At 43.5% G+C, this 25,663-nt stretch overlaps 1 protein-coding gene across 2 annotated transcripts in view; it reads left to right on the forward strand.

The window, feature by feature from the left end:
• NBAS (NBAS subunit of NRZ tethering complex) overlaps window positions 1-20,088 on the forward strand; it is a 175,144-nt gene extending 155,056 nt beyond the window's left edge. For both annotated transcript variants that reach the window (XM_083431294.1, XM_083431293.1), the window contains 4 exons: window positions 4,569-4,708; window positions 7,313-7,457; window positions 12,180-12,308; window positions 19,336-20,088. In XM_083431294.1, coding sequence (XP_083287420.1) covers window positions 4,569-4,708; window positions 7,313-7,457; window positions 12,180-12,308; window positions 19,336-19,611 — 690 coding nt within the window. In that variant the 3' untranslated portion in view covers window positions 19,612-20,088. The remainder of the gene's footprint in view (window positions 1-4,568; window positions 4,709-7,312; window positions 7,458-12,179; window positions 12,309-19,335) is intronic.
• Window positions 20,089-25,663: the final 5,575 nt, after the last annotated feature.

Raw genomic sequence — 25,663 nt, forward strand, 5'->3', positions numbered from 1 at the left:
CCAACAAACACACTTTCTAATAGAACCCTTAAGAAGTTGTAGTAGCGAGAGGAAAAGGTGGCTATGATTTTTCACTTAACAAGAATAACATCTCTGTTTTCATCTGCAAAGTGTTGGAGAATATATATTGCTGTTTTTTCAGATGTGCTGCAAAGATAAACCGTGAAATAACAATATAGCATCTAATTCGGCCGGCAGTTCAACTTCCTAGTGACTTTGGAACACTTTGCTATTCTTTGACCTCAACACTTCTGTCCTCAGGTTTGCAGATTATAGCTTTCTGCAAAAAAAAAATTGACTCCCTTAGGGAAATTTGAACGAACCCAGGAGCTCCACCAGTTTCCTGAACTAAATAGCCATATATATATATTTACCGTGGTAATTTCCAGATTGAATTTCCAGCAGTGAATGCTTTTTACAATGAAGGGGTGCACCTGCAGACTTGAAAGGACGGATGCCACAACTGGATAACTTACACAGTGCCCTGATAGTATCAGAACATTCAGCAAAAAAAAAAAAAATCAGCACTATCCAAAAATCACATTAGTATGTATTGCAAGCTCTGAAACTGATAGATACCAAATGTTGTCTAAGTAATTCCATGGGCACTGAACAAAAATTGTCACTTTGTGTGCGCTGCAGAAGCTGAAGTCTCTGAGTGGGCAATGATTGTGGTCTAGCTGAGGTACTCGGAATAATTAATTCCTCTCCATAAATCTAGCACTTATCTAAGATACTAAAGAGGAACCTGAGCCGAGCCCATAATTTACCTACACCGCGTTTCCTCTCAGTGAAGTTGGAATAATAATTTATCAATCAGCGTCTTCCATTTGAAGTTAACCTCCTCTGGAGGAAGGAACCTCCACCACAGTTTCATGTTGCCATGTGCATCATAATTGCCTACATGGCTCAATAAAGCCACATGTGGAGACTGAGGTGTAATTGAATCAGTGGGAGATTGCATTCAAGTTCACATCCCTATTTCATGTCACTGCAGCACAGCGTCTTAAGGTAAAGCGCATACCCCATTTCAAATTTTATTTATTTATTTTGAAAGCCCTTCCGCTGCAAATAAATCTGAATGTGGCGTTTCTTTTTAGCAGCGCTTCACCGCGACTGAGAATGTATTGTCGCAATAAAGGACTACTCTCAGGTGCCTTCTTTGCCATTCTGCATTTAATGATACATTAATTCACATTCACGTTTGCAGTCAAGGGTCTCAGAATATTTGTGAGATACTTACTTGTACACAGTGCCTCATGTGTTAATGTGGATTTTGCTAGGGCATTAGTAAATCTTCTGCTCTGAGACTTTGTGGGTGAGTAATGACAGGTAGTTTTGCAAGAATTCGACCAAAGAACATAGTTTCTCTAAACATCCAGTAATTCTATGAAAGGAAAATGCTCAGACCCTACAAGTCCTAGACTATATCAGTATTATTTCTTAGCTCCCATTTCAGTCCGTTCCTGAGAATGCCAGTGCTTCTAATGAAAATAATTCTTTTAGAAAGTTTCGCCATTTGTATATGGTTTGTTGTGAGCTAGTGAACAAGGCTACATTTGGTGGGGTAGGAATCTTGAACCTTGACTGCATCATCTCCTTTCTACTGAGTTGCTTACATGAAAGATAGCTTCAGATTATCAGGGAAGATAGTCACATCATATGAATTACCCAGTAAGCCTGCATTTTAAGGAAACTGACTTATTTGTTACCTTGAACCACGAGGGTTGGGTTCAGAAATCTATAGTGCTGAATATACACTGTGTTTTCATACGAAGGAAAACATGCAAATGAAGGTTAATTGCCAGCTTACTTGTTTATTTAATATTTTGCAATGTTAATTTTTGTATTGTGTTTATTCCCTTCTGCCTGGTGCAGAATATAATCACTATGCTTGTATTGTGTATATATTCATTGATATGCAGTAGTCATAAAATACCTGACAAGTTGAACCATTTCAGTTGTGTTTTGCCTTGGCACAGGAATGATTTAGATTTATGGTTTATTTATTTGTTTTAAAAGCCCACTGTCTTTCCTTGATTTGAATTAATTATCAAACTAGTTTGCTCTATTTCACTAGTTTTGATATTGGTTTGTCCTCTTGGGTTATAATTTCAATTTAATTTACATTGTAATGATATTATCCCCTCCACTTACCTTGATGCCCCAGCCCTTTTCAAAAGATTCTGATAGCTCTTCCCATTAGAATCTTAATAATGAGTAGGAATCTATTGATTACGTGACTACATTGATTACGTGACTAATTGATTTTATTTCATTTAAAAATATGTAGATACTGCCCTTAAATTCTCATGATTTTACCCAGACAGTGAATCCCATTTAGTTATTTCCAAACACACACAAATAATCTACTTTTAACAGTGCTTACTGCACACACACACAAAAAACCAGAGTCATTCGTCTGCAGTTTGGCAGGTTTCTTACCTGGGGGCACAGTTTTCAGACTAATTCTCCACAAACTGGGAAAGGATAAATGGCTCCTTTTCTATCCACTTAAAACTATGACACCTTCCCTTGTGGGGAAAACAGTGCAGCCACCCTCATGAAACTAGTTCATGCCCTCATGTGGAGAGCCAGTGTGGTGTAGTGGTTAAGAGCGGTGGACTTGTAATCTGGGAAACCAGGTTCGCGTCTCCACTCCTCCACATGCAGCTGCTGGGTGACCTTGGGCCAGTCACACTTCTTTGAAGTCTCTTAGCCCCACTCACCTCACAGAGTGTTTGTTGTGGGGGAGGAAGGGAAAGGAGAATGTTAGCCACTTTGAGACTCCTAGTGATAAAGCGGGATATCAAATCCAAACTCTTCTTCTCAGAAGGAGCAAGCTTGTCTACAAATGCCATTTAACTCTGTCCCCCTCTCCCCCAGGAAATAGTTTTTGAAAATGTTGCGTTCTAGAGCTATCCAGGACAAGATCCCCAGGATCTATTTGGCTCAAATTTGGCAGACTTTATCTCCACTAGAATGTCTAGCATGCCTGTTAATTTCGTCCACTTCTGCCAAAGAAGGGGAAGTGAAGTTATAACCATTTTTAGTTTCCCCAATAGAGAAGGGGAGAGGGGAGCAAGAAAACAAAGAGAAAGTGGTTTTGGATAGCCCCAGAAACTGGTCTGGTAACCTATATAGTGCCTCAGAGAAAAGGTGGCCTATTTTCTGAAGCACCAAATTGAAGTCCATACTGAAACTTGGGGTCATTGCACACCTAAAATATTTATTCTCAAAGTGCACGGTGCATAAGTTTTTAAATAGCACTTTATTATGAAACGGCAGCATTAATCTGTCTTTGAACTCCCATTCCTTCAAAACTCGAATCTAGTTTTCCCCCATCTTCTGTTTTATCTCATTTTGTGTCCAGTTTCTCATCCCTGCACTGCTTTTTAAAAGATTGCTTCAGTTAAGGAATCCTACAGTTAGCACTGAAATATACTTCAATTTATTTTAAAGATGGTGGCTTGTTGTTTTTTAATATTCATTTAGTGCAACTTGACTTTTTGGGGGGGTTCTATATAAAAGGACTATAGAGTTATTCTGCAATGTTTCTTGTAGCAGAATAATATCAAATTGCTCAAAATAGTTCATCAGCTGTTTATTATTCTGCTTTGAACGCCAGCCTGCTATGTTCCATGACATCAGTTTTAGCCCCAATTCCTTTAAGGCTCTGTGCTTGTCACTTCCACTTTGTCCAGGTACCCAATTTCTTTTTTAAAAAATGCTTCCATTCCTCTTATCAGTGGGAACATTAGTATACCTTTTGATTCTTGGGAGTTGACTACCTATTTCATTTGGAGCTAATTTCCAATAGCTCAGCCAGGAACTTGTAGTTTTCTGGTTTGTCCCTCACCATATCATATTCCAAGGGAGGTTGAGTTTGCAGCTCTGCATCTATACACTTAAAAATTCCTCTGGTAGCCCTCTTTTTAACTATACATTTTGGAGAAACAGCTAGTGGGCAAAAGGCTTGATTGTCAATTGTTTCACCAACGTTTTGTTGTCCATTTGATTATTGACATAAACCCCCAAAATGTATTTTCTATAGTTAAGTTTTTACCTCTGTCTTCAGTACATTTTATTTATTGCTACGGCTAGTGGCTGATGCAAGTAAAGATTCTTCTGATTCTGATAGATGGTACTTCAGTATCAAAGCATAAGATCTTTTAAGATATAATGTTACAGTACAACTGTTCCATTTCATATACAGTAATCTGCATTGGTAAAGTATAATAAATTTTGTTTGTCTAGGGAATTCAAGGAGGTGGGGGAATCATTTGTACTATTCCATTAATCTGCTTGCACGGGTTTAATGTTGTTTGGAGACCATAACTCCTAGTAATTTCGTATTATCTCTGTGTTTCTGTGTGTTCAGCATACATAATTGCAGATGAGACCGAATAAAATGTTTCCTAGGAAAATCCCGTCGACTGCTTCTGTATTGTTTCAAATGTGACTCCATATAGGAATATTACCATATTTATTGCTGAAAATAGTCGGCTCATTCATCTGAACCCCAACAAACCCTACACTTAACGTGCTTCATTCTCTCAATTCCTTAGGTGGAAATAACTGATATTGAAAATGAAGAAAAGAGGTACAGCCTTTTCCTCAAGCTTTTGGGATCTAGTAAGGATCATGGAGAATTCCAGCATTTAGTCATGCTCCTGCAAGCCTGGCCACCTATGAAAAGTGCAAATGTGTAAGTATTTGCTCACAGAACCTTAGGATTGTAGAGTTGGAAGGGATCCTGAGGATCATCTAGTCCAGTGGTGGCAAACCTTTTAGAGACCGAGTGCCCAAACTGCAACCCCAAACCCACTAATTTACCGCAAAGTGCCAACAAGGCAATTAAATATGGGATAATAATGATACAGGCTCTTGGTACCCCATAAGGGAAAAGGAGCAGTTGTTTATTAGGTCGGCGGTTCGAATCCCCGCAATGGGGTGAGCTCCTGTAGCTCAGTCCCTGCTCCTGCCAACCAGCAGTTCAAAAGCACGTCAGAGTGCAAGTAGATAAATAGGTACTGCTCCAGCGGGAAGATAAACGGCGTTTCCGTGCACTCCTCTGGTTCGCCAGAAGCGGCTTAGTCATGCTGGCCACATGACCTGGAAGCTGTACGCCGCCTCCCTCTGCCAATAAAGCGAGATGAGTGTCGCAACCCCAGAGTCGGCCACGACTGGACCTAATGGTCAGGGGTCCCTTTACCTTTACCTTAGTTCCCACAACAAGCCTGCGAGGTAGGGGAAGCTGAGAGGCAGTGGTCACCCAGGCGAGCTTCATGACCTGAACCCGGGTCTTCCCAGGTGCTAGCCAGCCCTTCGCTTTTGGTTTATTGCACCCCAGGTTCCGGCTTGCAGGCCCCACCGCCAACCCTTTGAGGTTGGACAAGGGTGACCTGCGGCTGGGAAGGCACGAACCAGAGCGGATGCCTGACTAGGCCCGTCCTAGCGCAGCAGAGGCACTCATCAGCGGCAGCAGCTGCACACCATGACATGGCCCCACAGAAAGAACACACCGCCTCTTCATCCCTCAACTTTCCCTGTCGCCCAACCCCAAGAAGTCCTAGGCTCCCTTCTTACAAAATTCACCTCAGAGGGGAAGGTCAGAAGCATGGGCTGGGCAGGAGGAGTTGGAGTTATGGACGTCGCTTGCCTTGTAGGTCGGGGCGCGGTGAGGACAAGCCTCCCGCCCTCTTTCAGCAGTGGGTGGGGAAGAGGCTCCTGGCCGGTTGCCGACAGGCCCTCCTTCCTCAGCACGCAGCTGCTGGGCTTTACTTGCGAGTAGGAGAATGCTGGTCTCCAGGTCAGCAGGCCGCGAGTCGCGGTATTGGAAGGGGTCCCATGGGTCATCCAGAAACGGCACTGATGGGGCAATGGCGCGCACGCCCAGAGAGAGGGCTCTGCGTGCCCACTCTGGCACACGTGCCATAGGTTCTCCACCACTGATTCTAGTCCAACCCCCTGCAATGCAGGAATATGCAGTTGTCCCATATGGGGATCAAACCTGCAACCTTGGCATTATCAGCACCATGCTCTAACCCAACTGAGCTATTTAGGCACACACAAATTTCCATGAGCTAAATATTAACCCTCTTTTTTAAAAAAGTAGTATGTATTATAGTACTAAAATGGCCCAAGAAACTAATTCCTGCAGCAGTTGGCATCTTAGATAGTACATGACCACTGTGCTAAGTGCCTTACTCAGAGCTAACTAATCTGGAAAGCTGTTGTTTTATCTCTGTGAGGACTTAAGTGTTCCTCTTCAGTAATCATTTTATGTTGAGTGCATTCACCAGTAATTTGCCTGTGGAAAAATTGCTTATTCGTGCCGATGGATTCGATGCTGGAGATGGAGAACTCTTTACCTCCTTAGTTGCTCCTTCCATTCTAGACAAAATTCTATGTTGTTCATTTTTCATATTGTAATCCCAAATGGACCCATTTCACCTGTATGTGGCTCGGTAGACACAAAGCCAGCACATCTTGCCATTGTAAGGAAAGCAGATGTGTGTGATTCAGTCTTCATAATGCAGCGATCTGCCTCTACGAATGCCACCGCTTTTTATGTGGCATATAAAGATCTTCCTCTTCCTGTGTGTGCACGCATTCATTCATAGTCTTTGTTCTCGGTTTATAAACTTTGCTTTTAGCTGGAAAAATAGAGCAGTAATTGCTATTCATTCTGATCTCGCAGAGCTTTTGATTAAGCCTTCAGAGGGACACCGGAAGCTGCATTCTGCTGAGCCAGTGGATAGCTCAGTTGGTTAAGGCGCGGTGCTGATAACACCAAGGTTGCAGGTTTGATCCCCGTAAGGGACAGCTGCGTATTCCTGAATTGCAGGGGTTGAACTAGATGATCCTCAGGGTCCCTTCCAACTCTACGATTCTGTGATTAAACTACACCTGGCAGCAGCTCTCCAGGGTTTCAGAGAGGGATCGTTTCCAGCCCTTGCTGGAGATGTCAAGGGTCGAACCTGGGACATTTTGCATGTAAAGCAGATGCTCTAGAGAGAAAGAGGGCGAGAGATACATAAATATGGTGGTACCCTATGGAGAGATGTATTTCTCTTCCATTTGGGTGTCTGCCTTCCTAGATTGGAAGGCGAGACTTCCCCTCATGGCAACTGTCCCCATTGATGGCTGCAAAGCAAGGATTCTTTCCACTTGATCTTGATTCTTTTTCTTCTGGATCTGTTATACCTTGCTCCTCGGTTTATATTGCTAAGCAGATGGCTGTGGTAGGTACATGTTTGCTTGCTTGATCAGTTTGCTTTCAAGAAATGTCTTTTTTCTCGCATTTTAGAGCATGCCCTAGTAATAACCCTTGGGTGAAACTGGGAACCATGATGCTCACGACAAGCCCGCAGGACCAGAAGGAGAATGCAGGGAATGAAATTTTGAAATTCTGCCGCTCTTTATATGAGACAAAGCACGTGCTCTCCACAGAGGTGAGTTTGTTTTCTTAAAAGAGTCCTAGCAAGAGATGAGCCCATTTGCATGCGTAGCAAATTCCATCAGTGGCTGTGTTTGCTGTCAACATTCTGCTTGCGAACATCACAGAGGCATCTGTTTGGCCAGTGTGGGGAGCGCACCTCATGCAGCAGGGCTCTTTTCCTTCTTCAGCATAGGAATACATTTGTAAGCAAGTACTGAAATAAGTTTGCCTTAACTGCAAACTCCTTCCATGCAGGCAAAGCGCTATTTCCTCCGTTCATCAGGCATTTTTGCTTTCTAACACCCATTCGTTTTCACTGGGCTTTGCTCCTCGTGCAAGCCTTCTTACACAACCCACTCACTAACAGATGGAGCTCCTTCAGGGTGCGTGCCAGCCAGCCATACATCCTTTTGGGAAAGTATAAGCTGAATTTTCTTCCCATTGTTATCCCCACCCCAACTGACAATCAGTATCACATAGTTCCTGGTGACTACTGAGCCTACTCAACCCTCAATGGGCCATTTGAGAGAACAAGGTTGCTCCTTTATTGAGATTTTTGGGTTTTCTAAGATTTTCTTTTTGTACTGCTTCTGCTTGCTAATACCTCCCTCTTGTTCCTTGGTGGCCCTGTTTTGACTCTTATTTTCCCCCAGCACAAGGATTTTGAGTTTACAGTTGGAAGGAAGGGTTGTTCATGGCGTCTCCTACTGTGATGCTGAAGGTATTTAGCAACCCATTTTCAAGTTAAGCAAGCCTATGCCAAACATAGGTGGTGAAGGCAAAACAGAGCTGCAACGTTTTGGGATTTGGCTGTTTGTGTCCCATGAGTGTTTTGTTGCTTCTTTATCAAATGAATGGTCTAAATCTTTCATTCACCAGCTGTACTCTCGGGTGAACACCTGCACTGGAACAATAGGTGAATAGGGTGACTGAAAGTACTAGTCAACTTTAAAGTCATTTAATTTAGTTTTCTAGTCTTTTCAAAGTTGCCTCTTTTCCACTTCATTTTTGGTGAAAAGCAACAACGAAAGCGTTACAGAGCACAGGACGAAACAGTGAATATTGTATTTCTCTAGCACTGAGTGTTATGTGTATTTTCACACATTGCATGTCTTGGAACTGCAATTTCTGCGTGTCTTGGAAGTCCAGTTTATTGCCATGGGCACAATGTTTGCAAAAATAAATGCTGATGGCTGTTAGAAGGCAAAGCCTGGGTGAAGCAGCAGTTTTATAGCGTCAGTAACATTTTATATCTGCAAACCCATCAAAACCTTAAGTGAGGAAGCATCATCATAAGAGGCTTGACAGAACAATAAAATTTCTTTCAAAAGAACCCCGAAGATTCTAGTTCCTAGAGCCTGGCCAGCATGGGGGGTGGGATAGATAACTAAAGCACAGTAGCAAAGAGCTACAAGAAATACACTCAGAACGGTTTCACCGATGCGTCTAAAACAGTGGTGACTTACAGACTGGTGGAGGCATAACACTCTGTCCCATTTAGCAGTGGCTAACGGACAGGGAGCCAAACATGGGAGCATCCTTCCCAGAGCAAAGTCCCCTCCTGCTTACTCATGGTTGAGCCGCTGAGATTGTTTGGGCTGCTCTTAAACTGTGATATAGACTAACCCAAGAAATGTGATTATCCTAAATTTGCATGATTTAGCTACTGCCCATTTTGGGAGCCAGCCAAGCACACAGTCGGCATTATGAATACTTCTTTTTTATTATTTTATCTAGAAAAACGTAGAAGCCACTTCATCATAAGATGTGTCCATAGATAATTATCAGTAAAAGCACAGATAAAAGCAACAGAACTTTAAAAGCAAGTATGCGTAAGTAGGTAAACTTGCTGAAATAAAAATAAAGCTTTCTGCAGGTGTCTAAAACAATAGCCTTGTTCACACAACACAGTAATACTAACTATGGCTTACCAGGATGACACAAATGTATGGGATCCCAGAAAAGGAGTCCCAACCACTTTGCTTCTTCCTATTTATTTATTTTTTCTATTTCCACCCCACCCACCCCACACACACACCATGTTATGCTAAGCCAAGGTTTAAGTTAGTGTATTGTCAAGACCTGGACTTGTGCTTAACAAGGAGAGAGAGATTAACCATGAGATATAGCAACACAGGACTGAAAAGAGCCAGGAGCAAAGTGGTTGTGAGAGGCTTTACAGAAGCGCACATGTTTGAATCTAGGCCTGAAGCCTGAAGCCACCAGTGACTCAGCAACCTTGCCCAGCCACCCCAAATGATTTTTAAATGTATAGTTCCGTGTAAGTGTCTATAATTCATGTATAGTGAGTGTGGATCCCTGTACATTGGATAACCAACAGCTAAATCCATATTTTTTTTGCTCCATGTGATTAGGAAGTATCCCGGCAATACCATTGAGTTACTATGGCTTTATTGAATTGCATTAATTGTTTGGATTTAATTCACTCTTTGCTTTATATGCTATCAGGTTTTAAATTAATAGCGATTGCAATGGTTATTGTTTTTCAATGCTCTTTTGGGCCGCTTTGAGCTCAACATTTTCACATTTGCATTCTGAACACAAATACAAATATTAAATCAAATAAACGCAACAGCTTAGCCTGGCAGGTGAACCAGGCCAGTATAGTGAGGGTGCAGGAAGTTCTAAAGAACAGGTCTCTGTCACACTGCAGTATTGGCTTCTGACAACTTCTTGTTTTTATTCCAGTCTCACTCCACAAGGAAATAAGTATTTAGATGCTGTCTAGTTTCTGGCCTTCCTGTCCATTTCCATTTAAATGTGAATAGGTATTGGTAAGAGATAGAAGTAGGGCTGCTCAGCTCTGGTTCATGATGATGATGATAATTATTACTAGTATTATTATTATTATTATTATTATTATTTTATATCCCGCCCTCCCCAGCTGAAGCCGGGCTCAGAGCGGCTAAAAACAGTAAAATGATACAACATTCTAAAATCAGTTCATTACAAAATCAGTTCAAATCAGATTAATGGCAACCATTGGGCTAGAGTTCTGTGAGGATTGCCAAAGGAGGGAGTCAGGCTGTGCCCTGACCAAAGGCCTGGTGGAACAGCTCTGTCTTGCAGGCCCTGCGGAAAGATGTCAAGTCCCACAGGGCCCTAGTCTCTTGTGACAGAGTGTTCCACCAGATCAGGGCCACAGCCGAAAAAGCCCTGGCTCTGGTTGAGGCCAGCCTAACCTCTCTGTGGCCTGGGACCTCCAAGATGTTTTTGTTTGAAGACCTTAAGGTCCTCCGTGAGACATACCAGGAGAGGCAGTCCCATAGGTACGAGGGTCCTAAGCTCGTTCTTGACTTGTCCACCTGCAAGTGGGCCCAGAACTGACCTCATTGCCAAGATGGGGCTTCTAAAAAGTTTTTTTACGTAAGCTTGCATTTGGATGTCCCAGTAAATCGTGGTTGAATCCTAGTGGTTTTGCAATTTTTTCTCAGATACATTAGCATTCCTGCCTGTGGTTGCAGAGGTGAGATGGCAGATGTACACTAAAAAGCTTTGGTAAAGGTAAAGGGACCCCTGACCATTAGGTCCAGTCGTGGCCGACTCTGGGGTTGCGGTGCTCATCTCGCTGTATTGGCTGAGGGAGCCGGTGTACAGCTTCCGGGTCATGTGGCCAGCATGACTAAGTCGCTTCTGGCGAACAAGAGCTGAGCACGGAAACGCCATTTACCTTCCCGCCGGAGCGGTACCTATTTATCTACTTGCACTTGGCGTGCTTTCGAACTGCTAGGTTGGCAGGAGCAGGGACCGAGCAACAGGAGCTCACCCCGCACGGGGATTCAAACCACCAACCTTCTGATCGGCAAGTCCTAGGCTCTGTGGTTTAACCCACAGCTGAAGAGCTTTACAACACCATAAAAGGATATTTTGCAACAGCATAACGAAGAATTAAACTTTGGCATATGTTACAGCCCCAGTGGCCATCCCTTGGCTTGTTGGGGGGATAAAGCAGCACAAGGTGTCCAGAGGAGGAGCTGCTGAGGCTCAAAGCCACAGGGTCTTTTCTTTCCCAGCAGAAAGGGAGGAGGCGTTCAGTGGGAGGGACAGGGCAAGGGAGGAAGCAAGGATGCTGCAACCAGTTACCTGACATAGAAACAGCACAATCTCCTCACATCTCAGGCTGCTGCGTTCTTCATTTCCCAACAGGAGGAGGACGTGGCGGCAAAAGAATGGCCAGCCACTAGCTGTGGAAGGTGGGGGGGAATTTTGGCTCTGAACTACAACTCCCACCATCCTTAGCTATTGGCCATGCTTGTTAGGGCAAACGAGAGCTGTAGTCCAGTAACATCTGGAAGGCCAAAAGTTCCCCAATCCTGGACTGTAGCATATACGTGCTCTCAAGTCAAGAAGAAGCAGCTCTTAGTAAAACTATGAAACTCTCTTGTCTGGCTGCCTCCTCTCTTGATGTGCACAGGCGATGTAAGTGATTTGATTCTTCTCTGTGCAGATCACATAATAGGAATCCCCAGGTTGCCTTTTATCTACAGTGCAGCAGGCAATCTCTTTTACTCGATTTATTCTTTAAACGTCTCAGGCTTAATTTCCACTGGAGGGTGTTCCTCCTTTCTTCCCCCACCCCCAAGTTTGTTTTAAAATGTTTGACTTTCATTTTACACTTGACGCAAGGTTGCCTTGAACTCGAGTTCGAGTTGTGTCCCTTTGTTCCCGTCCCTTCTGATGCCTGACTACGCAAGATTTCCTTGGCTTTTTTCAGTGCATAAAAGATCTCTGTTTGCTGCTCCTCGACCAGTCCCTTCTGCTGCCGTCCCTGAAGCTGCTTCTGGAAAGCAGAGATCAAGATCTTCACTCTGTGGCACTGGAGCAGATAACGGCTATTGCTAAGGTATGAACAGCTGAATTAACCATCCTTCCTCGTTTCAGGTAATAAATTAGCTCTTTTATCTTCATGCAGGAAGCCAGGCCCCTTGAGTCTGTTACCGTTACTATGACTTTCGAAAGCTTTTGTGTCTGCGATCTGCAGAACCATAGGGTTAGGCCGCTCTCTTTATGTGCTCAAGGTGATTAAAACTAACAATCTTTTATCATCATCATCACCACCATCATCATTATTATTTTATGTTATCTGCCCAACCAGTTATATAGCAAAATAACAAAAGACCTTCGTGGCTGCTTCATGCTTCGGTTGCTTGGTTGTTTTATGCGTAAGCCATTAACGCTCTATAAACATGAATATCTTGAAGTATATATAGCGGTTTTGTCTGTAGTTGTTCCCTGTGGATGTGGCAGAAGTATTTGGCTAATACAAATGTTAATGCTATTGCTGTCTGAAATGAAAATTCTGATATATATATATATATATATATATATATATATATATATATATATCCATAAGAGTCCAAAAGAAGCTAAGAAAGCCTAAAAGAAGGGTTAGGAACATCAGACAAGAGTGAAAGGGTGCAAAAGGCTAGTATATCTAAGATCACAGATAACAGTCTATAGAGCACTCCAGTATGAGTGCCCATTATATCTAGTTTGTGGCACAGGTCATCATCCATCAAATCTTGAGCGCTGCGGTGTAGTATGTTTACATGGTGCCCAGGATGCACAGTTGTGCATGCTGGGGGTGGGGGTGGGCCCTGGAGGGCGAACAGAGCCTACTACATGCCATCTCACCACCAATGCCGATAGAGCAACACCATCCCTGAGCTACTTTGCAAAGCCTCCCAAAGTGGTACAGGGCCCTGCGCCACCTTGCGAGGCTGAGATATTACCAGATTCCCTGCCCTAAACGGCCTTGGCGAAGGAAGAGAATTGATGCTAGCTCAGCCGTTAGGAAAGGTGAGCTGAACCCTCTCTGCTTCCCACGGAGCAAGAAAGTGGGAGCGTTCCCTATGCCAATTTAAGCGTTTGGTCGTTTTTGTGTTTCACAGTCCTGTGGTTTTCTTTCGCAAACTCAACCCCTGTTTACATTAAACAGGAGAATCGTAAGTAGCATCTGGAAAGGCAAATCAGAGCCTATTGATTTCCCCGACACAGAGCTAGCACATCTTACAAACACAGCTATGGGAGAGGAAATGCAGTGCTCGCTTGCTGATCCAATGTATTATTTAGCCATTCGTTGCATGATGCTGACAGCTTTATGGATGTTTACATTTAAAAGGATGATGCTGGAAAGTGCTGATGCTGGGGATTCGACAGCTTTTGCCTGCAATAAAAGGACCAGCTCCTTTCCCAGGCTTGTCTGAAATTGCAGAATCCTTGTGTTGTTGCCTAAACTTCTGCAAACTGCCAATTTCATCTTTTTCCCCTCATCAGAAATAAGTAGGCCTTCTTCAACAATGAATATTGCAAATGAATAATTGAAATAACTCTAGTGTTGCCTGTTTAAGTGGTTTGTGGTAGTGGGATCTAATGTTTGCTTTCAAGAATTGTTTGTCTCTAGGAAAAGACGTACTGGTTTTGCATTTTTATTTTGTTTTTTGAACTTTGATGTTTTAAGATTGATAATATTTCTTTGAGTAATGCTGTGTGGCTTCCAAATTACCTATTTAACCCTTCAGACAAGTATTACTTTTCACATTTTGTCCCAATACTACTAATACTAATAATAATAATAATATTTATCAATTTCTAATATTCATAGGAAATGAGATCATTTTCACCATAGATGGTCGCTAGGCAGTTTACAGTACAATTAATAAAATAATCTGTCAATCAAAATAATATGTTTAAAGCAAACAAGAACCACAGATAGAAGTGTTCATCATGATACAACTTACCTAAAATACTTGCTGTAATAGAAATCTCATCAAGCACCTGCAGTTTAATAGGGAGGAGGCCTAGCCCTCTCAAATGGGAGCGAGTTTCACAGAATCAGGCCCACAATACTAAATGCTCAGCTTCCGGTAGTTACCAGCAATGCTCCTATGCTGTGGGGGACCCCTAACAGAGACTCCCCCAGTGAGCTAACAGATTGGGCAGGGATATAAGGATCAGACACGCCTTATGGTATCCTGGACCCAAATAAAATGAGAACCTTGAACTTTACCTTGTGAGATATAATAATTATTATTTTATTCATTCATTCATTCATTCATTCATTCATTCCCCACCCATCTGGTTGGGTTTCCCCAGCCACTCTGGGTGGCTTCCAATAGAATATTAAAAATACGATCAAACATTAAAAACTTCCCTAAACAGGGCTGCCTTCAGATGTCTTCTAAAAGTCAGCTAGTTGTTTATTCCCTTGACATCTGATGGGAGGGCGTACTACAAGGCAGGCACCACCACCAAGAAGGCCCTCTGCCTGCTTCCCTTCTTGCAGTGAGGGAACTGCCAGAAGGCCCTCAGAGCTGGACCTCAGTGTCCAGGCTGAATGATGGGGGTGGAGATGGGTGTGAGCTTTCTGCTCACAGAAGGGTTGGCAACAGAAGACCCCTGTGCACAGAGCCTATTGCACACAGGAGAGGTGAGGGATGATGTGAATGGAGGCTGGATCATGCCCTATGTCTTTATTAAGCATTATCTCTTACTTACACCCATCTTTTGTAGCTTCTGCAGAGCGCTGTTTCTACACAAAAGATCTGAAAGAAAAACAAAACTTTTAAACACCCTTTTTCATCTCAAGCTAACAAAAAAACAAAACAAAAAATCGTTGCTGGCAATGGGCCACTTCTCATAGTATTTTATATTCATTGCCAGAGTATTGAAGGTTACGTTTGACACAGTTGGCTTGTTTTCCAATCAAATTTATAAATATAAAACACTAAAGGAGAACATTTGGAAAATGAAAATGAGCTTTAGCTGCGGATTTCTTATACTGATCCTATGTTAATAAGCTAAATAACAATTACATAGTTCTCCAACTTAATTCTTTTTCTCCTGCATGGGCAGTGGTTTCGGAGCAAACAGCTTTAGCCCAGTTCTTTCTTTGGGAAGCTTTTCAGTTTTTCAGTAATGCCTTTGTCCTTAAGCCTCGCCTTTTCACTGCTTCGGAAACAGATTTAGCTCTGTGTGAGTTTTTCACATTCACCTGGCTAAACAAATGAGCATCAATTATAGCCCAAAACATTTCCTTCCTGCTGTGCAGAAACATACCTCGCGTGGTGTTGCGGTGGGCACACCATATGTGCAGTGCTCTTGGGTCAAGGCCACCTGAAACTGCAGCTCCCTGGCACAATCGTGTGCTTTCAGCATTTAATGGGATTTTGTTGTTGTTTAGCTTGTTATAGTCCTTAGCGTTTGCATTGTGTAAGTCTATAAAATCAAACTTAAGGTGAGTGGGGGCTTTCCTATTAATAATCTTTAAAGTTAAGTATTAAAAGATTGGCCCTCAAGACACCTTGAAAAGAAGTTGAAAAGAAGTGGGGGAAATACCATGTGACTCATAATGTTCTAATACCTTTGCATAAAAAGGTAAAGGACCCCTGACAGTTAAGTCCAGTCGCAAACGACTCTTGGGTTGCGGCGCTCATCTCGCTTTACTGGCCGAGGGAGCCAACGTTTGCCCGCAGACAGTTTTTCTGGGTCATGTGGCCAGCATGACTAAACCGCTTCTGGCGAACCAGAGCAGCGCACGGAAACACTGTTTACCTTCCCGCCGGAGTGGTACCTATTTATCTACTTGCACTTTGACGTGCTTTTGAACTGCTAGGTTGGCAAAATACCTTTGCATATTTGGCCCTTATTTTGCATTTCTGTTCAGCGTGCCTTCCCTACCTCTGCAGCAATGGGGAACCTCTAGCTCTTGGGCTTAACTGGGCATTTCTTCCCTGGTTGACCTGCAGCATGGTTTGACTCAAGCCACACCCACCTGCTGATCAGCTGGTGTCATAGGACATCAGGCATGGGACTGGTAAACCTGCAGGGCCAAATGGTAAAGGAAGCATTATGAGCACACTACAGGTCTGCTCCCAATTCGTTATTCTCAGCCACTGGTAGAATCCAATGTTAGTTTCTAATTGGACACCTTTTTCCATTTCTCTGTGATGACAGAAAAAGGTACCCAATTTGACAGGTGCCAAGCAAGACACTAAGGGTCCTTAGGTCCCTCTTTTCCAGCTGCAGCCCTCCAGCCAGATCAGCTTCTTTTCCCTTGTCTTAAAGGGCTATTTGCTTGTTTTCTTTTGTTAGCTGCATCAACTAAGAGGCAGGCTGCACATTACATTTGCCAGACAAGAGCAGCCCGCCTCTTGCCTGCTGAGAATTTTTTAGGCTCCCCTGCTGACAAAAAGCAGAGGAAGCTGGAGAGGACTGCAGTCACAGAGAGAGAAAGAGGAGCTTCTGGCTGGTCTGTTATTGTTTAGCTCTCTCCTTGGCAGTTAATCTTCCCCTAGGAGTTGAGAGATGGATAAGCAGAAATTATCCACTGGGGAGAGAAATGGGCAAAAACCAATAGTGAATCGGCCAGACACTCCTCTTGCCTGCATGTTTAATTGAGAACTCCTCTGGTTTTCTCCACCTGTCTTTAGTGCAGGCTTCAGAATTATCAAACATCAGAGCCCAGACAGCACATGAACCCAGGATTCCAGTACATTGGCATCCATCTGCTTTTCTTCGCCTTCCTGAAACAAAACAAAATTCCATGCGATATTAGGGGTTTGTTGGGATCATTCCTTCAAATAAGCAAATACGTTGGCACCTCTTCTCTCGGAGTGTCTGTATTTATTCATTTTTTAAATTCAGTATTCAGGGATCAGAATTCACTCCTAACTCCACTTACTCAGGAGTAAGCATCACTGCATTCAACAGGGCTTTCTTCTGAGTAGACATAGTTAGGTTTGTGGTGTTAGCATTTGTGGGCACAGTTCGCAAACCTGGGAAATGCTGTCCCCTCTACTATCATGTAGCTTTCAGATTTTCAGTGGATGAAAAGTTAGTGAAGCAAAAGAATAACCTTGGCATTCAGTCTGAAAAAAACAAATAAGTGAGGACAAAACGAGATTTGGTTTGATGTGACTTTACCAAATTGAAAGCTCAGAGTGTGGGGCCCTTCCTGGGGGCGCCAGTGAAGATCTTTGCAGGCACCATGGCACCAGTAGGCATTATGCAGCTACTAAAAAGCTAAATAAAAGGTAAATGACCCCTGGACGGCTAAGTCCAGTCAAAGGCCACTATGGGGTACAGTGCTCATCTCGCTTCAGGCCGAGGGAGCCAGCTTTTGTCCACAGACAGCTTTCTGGGTCATGTGGCCAGCATGACTAAACCACTTCTGGTGCATGGAGGACCGTGACGAGTGCCAGAGCACACAGAAACACCATTTGCCTCCCCACCATGGCGGTACCTATTTATCTGCTTGCACTGGTATGCTTTTGAACTGCTAGGTTGACAGGAGCTGGGACAGAGCAACGGGAGCTCACCCCGTCGCAGGGATTCAAACCACTAATCTTCTGATCGGACAAGTCCAAGAGGTTCAGTGGTTCAGACCACAGTGCCACCTGCGCAGCTATGCAGCTACTATGCTGTATGGAATACTATGCTGTTTGGAATTAGCCTGTTTCTTTTGTACAAAGTATTCATAATGAAGTACCCAACCTTACTTACTTGTAGAATCATAGAATTGTAGAGTTGGAAGTGATCCCAGGGTCATCTAGTCCAACCCCTGAACTGCAAGAATCTCAGCTGAAGCATCCATGAGAGATGACCATCCAACTTCTTCTAAAAACCTCCCAGGAAGGAGACTCCACAACTTCCTGAGGGAGTCAGTTCCACTGTCAGACAGCTCTTACTGTCAGAAAGTTCTTCCTGATGTTTAGTCGGAATCTCCTTTCTTGTAACTTGAGGCCATTGGTTAGAGTCCTACCCTCCAGAGCAGGAGAAAACAAGCTTGTTCCCTCTTCCATAGGACAGCCCTTGAGGTCCATCTGATTTGGTGATGACTGCGGTTTGAAGGCTGGGATTCAGGCCATTTTGCAGTAGCTCAAGGGGGAGACTGGCGATATCTCCCTCCCATTCAGCGACTGCCCTCCCTGCTGAGCAAGTGTTGCTCAGGCATCCAGCTGCTGGGCTGGAGCCCACTCTGTGTTGTACACTGAACCACTGAAATAAGACAAGCTGTAATTCTAAATAATTTTCACTGTGGAGTCATCGTGGACCATCGAAGCATTTCTGGCAACTGTGGGGGACCACAGGACATTTCGGCTGCTGCCACCTGAATAATTCTTCCTGCTGTGGCAGTCATCAGAATACAGAAAGTGGCCACACACTGAGTAGCAACAATATATGTGTATATATCTTTTTAAAACATATGCCAGACAAAGAGGCATTCGCTCTTTCTAAACATAGTTGGATAATTAGTGTTTAATCTGCACTTGTGGATGAGTGAGGTTTTATGCAGCATCTTAGAGGGTGGATTGGCTTTTTATGTGCATCTTCTAATGGCTTCCTCATTCGTTTTTACCTGGAGGTTGAAAGTGTGCTTTGTTCTGTTTAAAACAAGCGTGGCATTCTGTGAAAGCACCCTGCTAAATCAGCTAACCTTTAAATAAGATATACAGATATGCACATATCAGCATGAGGCCAGCTTTAGTGTCAATTCGCCTTACCTAATAGGTTTTGGATAAATTGTAGGGACAGGGCCTGCTGTTCACAAATCACTTAAGCTTGCTGTACTGGCACTCAAACTAGCTTAGTCTGCTGGAAGCCAGTTTTGCCACCAACTAATCTGGAAGTCAGCGGTAGCTTGAGGGTCGCAACCTCATGAGCCACTCTTGCAAACACAACAGCTTGTGGGATTGATCTTAAGGGTCCCAACCCATGTACAAGGGCAGAAAATTGTATTTCGGGGTGAGCTAACTGGTAAATATGCATGAACGCCAACTGCATATTCGCACGATGAAGTTCTGGAGAATTGTACTGGTCCTTTTTGATAAGATTAGCTTTGCGTTGTGTTCTTTTGCCCTCCCATATAGGCTGATGCTTCCAGCTGTGACTCCGAACTGCTTTCCTTGATCCTGGATGAGAACTTGGTCGCAGACTGCATCTCCACTGTCCTTTATCCTCACCTGATTAATCACTTGCTGGCCAAGCAAGAGGAAGGACGCTGGGATATAGAAGAAATTGCGAAGCAGCTGCAAGGAGCAGGCTTTGTTGCAGAGGCGGGTTCCCTCCTGATGGCATATAAAGGAACGCATCCTGCACTCCGGACCTTTGGAGCGGCCCTTGAAGCTGTTCGGCGCTGGATTTAAATGGCTACGCCTTTAAAGTTATACTTGGTGCCTGAACTACGTACTGCTTTTCAGGTGGAAAGATGTTTCCAAAGAGATATCGTCTTCAAAATAATCATTGCTCCTTTGCATTGCATAAAATTCTGACAATGTGCATACTTCCTTGCAGTGTTACCCGTCCTATCCCTAGCTCTTTTCCTAAGTTATAGCCCACATCAGCAGGTTGGAGTGTACTCAGTGCAACCCAAGAATTATATTTGGGTAAAGAAACGTTTTCCAATTCGTGCCACAATGGACAGTAACGATACTGCACAACTTCACCTCCAGTATAAACATATAGATATAAATTAAAGGAGTTGAATAGGACTAATCCCCTCACTTCAAAGGGAGCAGAATGTTTAAGGCATCTTAAGAGTTTGCACTTTAAGCTGTTTGGAAGTTAATTTCTAAATTTAATTGCAATGCATTGTGTTAATTAAAGGCTTTCTTTTCAACCAACTCGAGCTGCTTTTGTTATGTGGCTTCTTCCTTTCCCCGAAAATATAACATATTGCTGATAAATTGATTCTGCCACTAGATTGTGTACATTCTCAGAAGGCTTGCTCTGTATTATCAAACCTGTTGTGATCATTGAGCACATAACTAAAGCATTTCTGTTTTCTTAAGGGGGAAGTGCATTTCTTCATTTGCTGTGGGAGCAATAATAGACCTACTTTTGTAGACAGGCGGGAGGGGGAACTCCATCCATTTTATCTCCATACACAGCCCCAACCTACAGACCTTTAAACTAAAAGTGACTTGGGGTGCCCATTCACACAAGCACTCTGCGGTGCAGTAAGCAATTGGGAACCAAAACTGACCTGGGGGTTGCTCCCGCCTGGCAAGCCGTTACTGTCAGTGGCCTTTTTAAAATCATTTTTTCCAGCATGCAATCACAACCTGGAGAAAAAGGAGGGAATTGCAATGGATTGGGGGAAATTGTTGGAACTGTGTGGGAAGCCATTTCAGATCATCAGCTTTCTGCACATTTGTTTTTTATGCACACCGAGCAGCAGAGTGCATGTGGGCATCGCGCTTACGGTATTCTGAGCATTTTTGGAAAAAGGCAATCAAAAAATAAATGGAGATTGGAACGGTCTAAAGTTGAGGGCCACTTTAAACATTTGACTGCATAATGAGGCTGCCATTATGCACATATGTGGTCCGTGTGACAGGCATAATGTTTAAAAGGCTTTTTTACTGTAAAAAGCTTGTAACATCCACACACCAATGTAAGCACCAGAAAGGAATATGCAGCCCCTTTCTTGAATGCGCCAGCACACATAATAGGAACACTTGCCCTATGGAGTGCCTATGATTCACTCCATCATTAATTAAATGCATACCATGGAATAATAGTGACCATACTACCAGTTTTATGCTGGAACGTGTGTTATAGCATAAACAACCCCAAAAAGCTGTGAGGAGAATGGTCAATACTATTGACCACAAATGCAGCATTTCAGCAATCTGTTGAGTACCACAAATTTAGGAGGAGGGGAAACATGGTAATAACATTGTAGAGTTGGAAGGGGATCCCAGGGTCATCTAGTCCAACCCTCTGCTATGCAGTAATCTCAGCTGAGCGCATTGGAGATAGAGTTAAGATTTCAGGACCAAGGACAGATCACAGAGATGCAGAACTCAACGTGCACCCCACCCTCGAGACCATTCCATTGTAACTTCAGCACCTCTTGCGGTGGCTTGACCCCTTTCCATTTTAACAGTACAAATTCTGCAGACAACCTCCATATCTCCTCAAAATCATTTCTCCTGCATATTCCCCGTCTTACCTTAATGGCACATGTCCATTTATCATTAATAGTTATATCCCACACAGCTGAAGTATCCTGACAGATGGCCACCCAACCTCTGCTTAAAAAACCTCCAATGATGGAGAGCCCACTGCTTTTTCAGGGAGTCTGTTCCGGTGTCAAACCACTTTTAATGTCAGAAAGGTCTTCCTGATGTTTAGTCGGAATCTCCTTTCTTGTCATTTGAAGCCATTGGTTCGAGTCCCGGAGCAGCAGAAAACAGCCTTGCTCCACCCTCCACATGGCTATCATACCTCCTCTTATCCAGGCCAAAAATGCCCAACTCCCTCAACCGTTCTTCATAAGGCTTGGACAAGTTCACCTATGGGTCTATAAATCCACGGACGAGATCCTTCGCTGATGAAAGGTCTTGAATCGACGAACCAGAGAAAACAGGAGCAGCTAAAACCGGAGTAGCTGGCCGGCTGACAAAGGGAGATCCCTGGCTGCGTCTTGCCTTTAAGGGGCAGGCCACACCCCCGGACCAACCCGATTGGCCGGCTAGGGGGTGATGCAGCCGGGAATCCCCCAATCATGCGAGAGCTGGCCTCCCACCCCCTGTGCACATGGAGGGGCCGTGAAGTCCGCAACCCCACCTCCTCAAGGCAGAAGTGGCTTTCTTACAGATTTATAAAATTTATTAATCACCATTCCTCATGCAAGATTCTCAACGTGTGATCAACAATTATCAACCAGATGCCACCCTAAAGGCATTTTAATCACCACAAAGTACTCCTAACAATAGCATTCAGAATCCAAAGGGCTCCTGAGATTATCATTCAAATGTCAAGAGGTCGTGCCAACATGCATTCTTACTATGCACTGTTCATCCACACCGAAGACACTTGGAATCTCAAGGGTTTCATCCCACTAGCTAGGTAAAGGTAAAGGGACCCCTGACCGTTCGGTCCAGTCGTGACCGACTCTGGGGTTGCGGCGCTCATCTCGCTTTATTGGCCGAGGGAGCCGGTGTACAGCTTCTGGGTCATGTGGCTAGCATGACTGAGCCGCTTCTGGCGAACCAAAGCAGCGCACGGAAACGCTGTTTACCTTCCCGCCAGAGCAGTACCTATTTATCTACTTGCACTTTGACGTGCTTTCGAACTGCTAGGTGGGCAGGAGCAGGGACCGAGCAACGGGAGCTCACCCCGTCGTGGGGATTCAAACCGCCGACCTTCTGATTGGCAAGTCCTAGGCTCTGTGGTTTAACCCACAGTACCACTGCATCCCTTCCCACTAGCTAGCTAGCAGCTAAAATGGTCATACTGCATTCTGTATGGTTCTGGTGCTTTTCTAATGGCACAGATGTGCCCCTCTTCCCAAGGCAACAGCCCAATTCCATATGCAGCTTTGATACTTTGAATAGCCTTGGAGCTGTTTACAAACCACAGTGAGGGGGCAAGTGTATGAAGGTCTTTAAACCACACTTTGTGGACTTTTTTATCTCTCTTGTGCACCTACATTATTTGTCGCTATGGGTGGAACAGATGTATACTGTTTAAAAGTACAGGTGCAGCACTGCAAAGAAATAAATGCAAGAATGTTGAATAAATGAGAGGCTACGAACCGGGGAATGAAACCTGAGAGGGATTGTAATGAATACAATTGTGCCATCTGCAGAGTACTTGGCAAGAGGAAAGAAAAGGTAAGACTGTAATTCGTGTCGATTCCGAACTGCCGGCTTTAAAAGTCAAGAGGCCCTTCTGCAAAAAATGTTGCTTTAAAAGCCAAAATATTCTTCAGAATAAAAGGTGGTTCTTGGAACTGAAACACTTCTATTAATGCGGCTTTTCTGATCATTGGGTTATTGCAAGCAAGTTACTGTTCCAAGCACGTGTGCGCGCACACACACACGTGTAAAATTGTGAACTGAATAAACGATGGGGTTCTTTGGAAGCAAAATAAATCGCATGGAAGTTGAGGGTATCAAAACAATATTTTTTTATTGCTGACAATAACTTGGGACATGAAGAAGCGAGGTAGCAAGGACTGGGGCTCAGCAGCAATGATGGGGGCAAGGACTAAGAAAGAGTTCTTTGGGGAACTGGAAAGGCCAGTAGTCTCGGTCACCAGTTACCTCCTAATGTGTCTGAATAAGAGACAAGGTACAAGGTGGGAGAGAAAGATCAATACGGTGTGCTTCATTGAAGCATTCAATGACATTTCGAGTTTCTCCAGTCATTGTTCAACATGGTCTTGTGGTTTGCGTCAATCCTCTGTATCAAAATCAAGCCGAACAAATTCTAAGGACTATTCTAGTAAATGTAATCACCTGAGTCTCTGCAGGAGTGGATTTGACCTTGTCATCAAAGAATACAGGGTGCGTAATATCCGTAGAGTCAAACACAGCAGGAATGAGAAGGAACCTCCTTTTCAGAACCTCTCAAAAGGTCAAGAGGCTATTGGAGCACAGACTCCTGGGGAGCAACTCCCTCTGGTAATATGCTGTAAATGTAATGTTTTGCCTTCTGCTCTTCCTTAACCTTGGATGTTTTACAATATTATTTGGTGCTCTTTAAGTACTAATCATTACTGAACCGGCTTGAATATGTTTTTCCCTCTCTGTGATCTATGAGCAATTTATCTAAATGCAAATCTGGTAATTAGAAATTGCATTCATCTTAATGTATGTTTCTGTACGAGGAAAGGCTCCTTTGTAGACTCATAGGACATCTTATTTATTGTTTGGGGGGGTTATTGTTATTTCTGCAATATAATTATTGCTACATGTTATGTAACTTATTGCATATCTATTAATCTGCATGATGCATATAATTTTCAGTCCAAAGGAGCTCATCCATGGTGCTTTTACTGCAAGCATTGGGGCTGTTTTTAGAACACAAGGTCTTTGTATCTGAGTCCATGGGAGAAACTGTTCTGCATTGCTCCAATCATACATATAAACATTATTTTGTATTATTATTGTTGTTGTTGTTGGCAATGTGTGTACATTTCTTCAAACTCCTTTTCCAGAGTTACAGCTTGACTCAAATAATGTGCAGAAATGTAATTTAAAACATGATTGATTTTTCCCCATTTTAAAAACGCTCAAGGCAATCCCAGAGGCATGGGGTTGTTGTTAGAGCAGCAATAATATGTACTGCTTCTTCAAATGCATAATTTTTTCTCCCCTCCCCACTTCAGATTGCAGTTATGTGAATCAAAGTTTGCAGTTCAACAGCCCTTTTGCAAATGTAGTTGCTATTCTGTCCGCATCTTTCAGCCTGCAACTCAAGAGGACAAGGATTCCACAACCACCACCAGACACAGAGTCCCCTGTCATCCCTGTAGGAAGTAGCTGCCTGTTTGTTTGCTTGCTGCACCCTCAGCTAAACAGTTCTGCCAATAAATGTATATTGTTATTTACAGACATCCTGCTACAGTGTTCCTGTTTTTGAAAGTGAAGGTCTTCACCGAATGCTGTTTGAATCCAGTAGTGTGCTGTGGAGCTGGTTCTCTGTTACATGCTTTTTGTTGTTGTTGTAATGTGAGTGGAAGCCCATAAACTAGGGCCAGGGCCTTTTCAGTACTGGCCCCGACTTGGTGGAAGGCTCTGTCACAAGAAACTAGGGCCCTGCGGGACTTGACATCTTTCCGCAGGGCCTGCGAGACAGAGCTGTTCTGCCTGGACTCAGTCTGACCCTTATGTTTCCCTCCCTTTATGGTTTTGATCTATGGGCTACTTTTAAAATGAGGCTACATTTTAAACTGCATTTTAACCTGTACTTTAAATTGGTTTTGTTTCCCAATTCTGTTTTTACTGTAATTTTACTGGTGTTAGCCGCCCTGAGCCCGGTTCTGGCCTGGGAGGGCGGGGTATAAATAAAAATTATTATTATTATTTATTATTTTTATTATTATAAAACTGTTTTGGTGTGCAAATGCCAATTCAAGAGCATGGGGAACTGCTATCTGGACATGCAATCATTGGTTGGTTCTCATGTTGCCAAGTCAGTGAATCTGTGCTGTGCAAATGCATTGCTCTTAGGTAAATGATCATTAGCACATGATAGCTCTTTTTACTGTAATAGAATTAAGCCTGTTTAGATGCAAATGCCCTGAAATGCTGATAGACTGAGGTGGAAGTGGGAGAGTAAATTTTAAATGCATTCCCAGTGTTACTCAGCAAGTCTCCTGTTTGAAGCTGAAGCCCACAAGAAGCTGCTGCCCAGTGAAACACAGGAGCATGAAATATACCAGTCAAGTCAAAATAATAGAAA

The sequence above is a fragment of the Podarcis tiliguerta genome, assembly GCF_965153285.1.
Source record: "Podarcis tiliguerta genome assembly, chromosome: 3".
Lineage (NCBI taxonomy): Eukaryota > Metazoa > Chordata > Lepidosauria > Squamata > Lacertidae > Podarcis > Podarcis tiliguerta.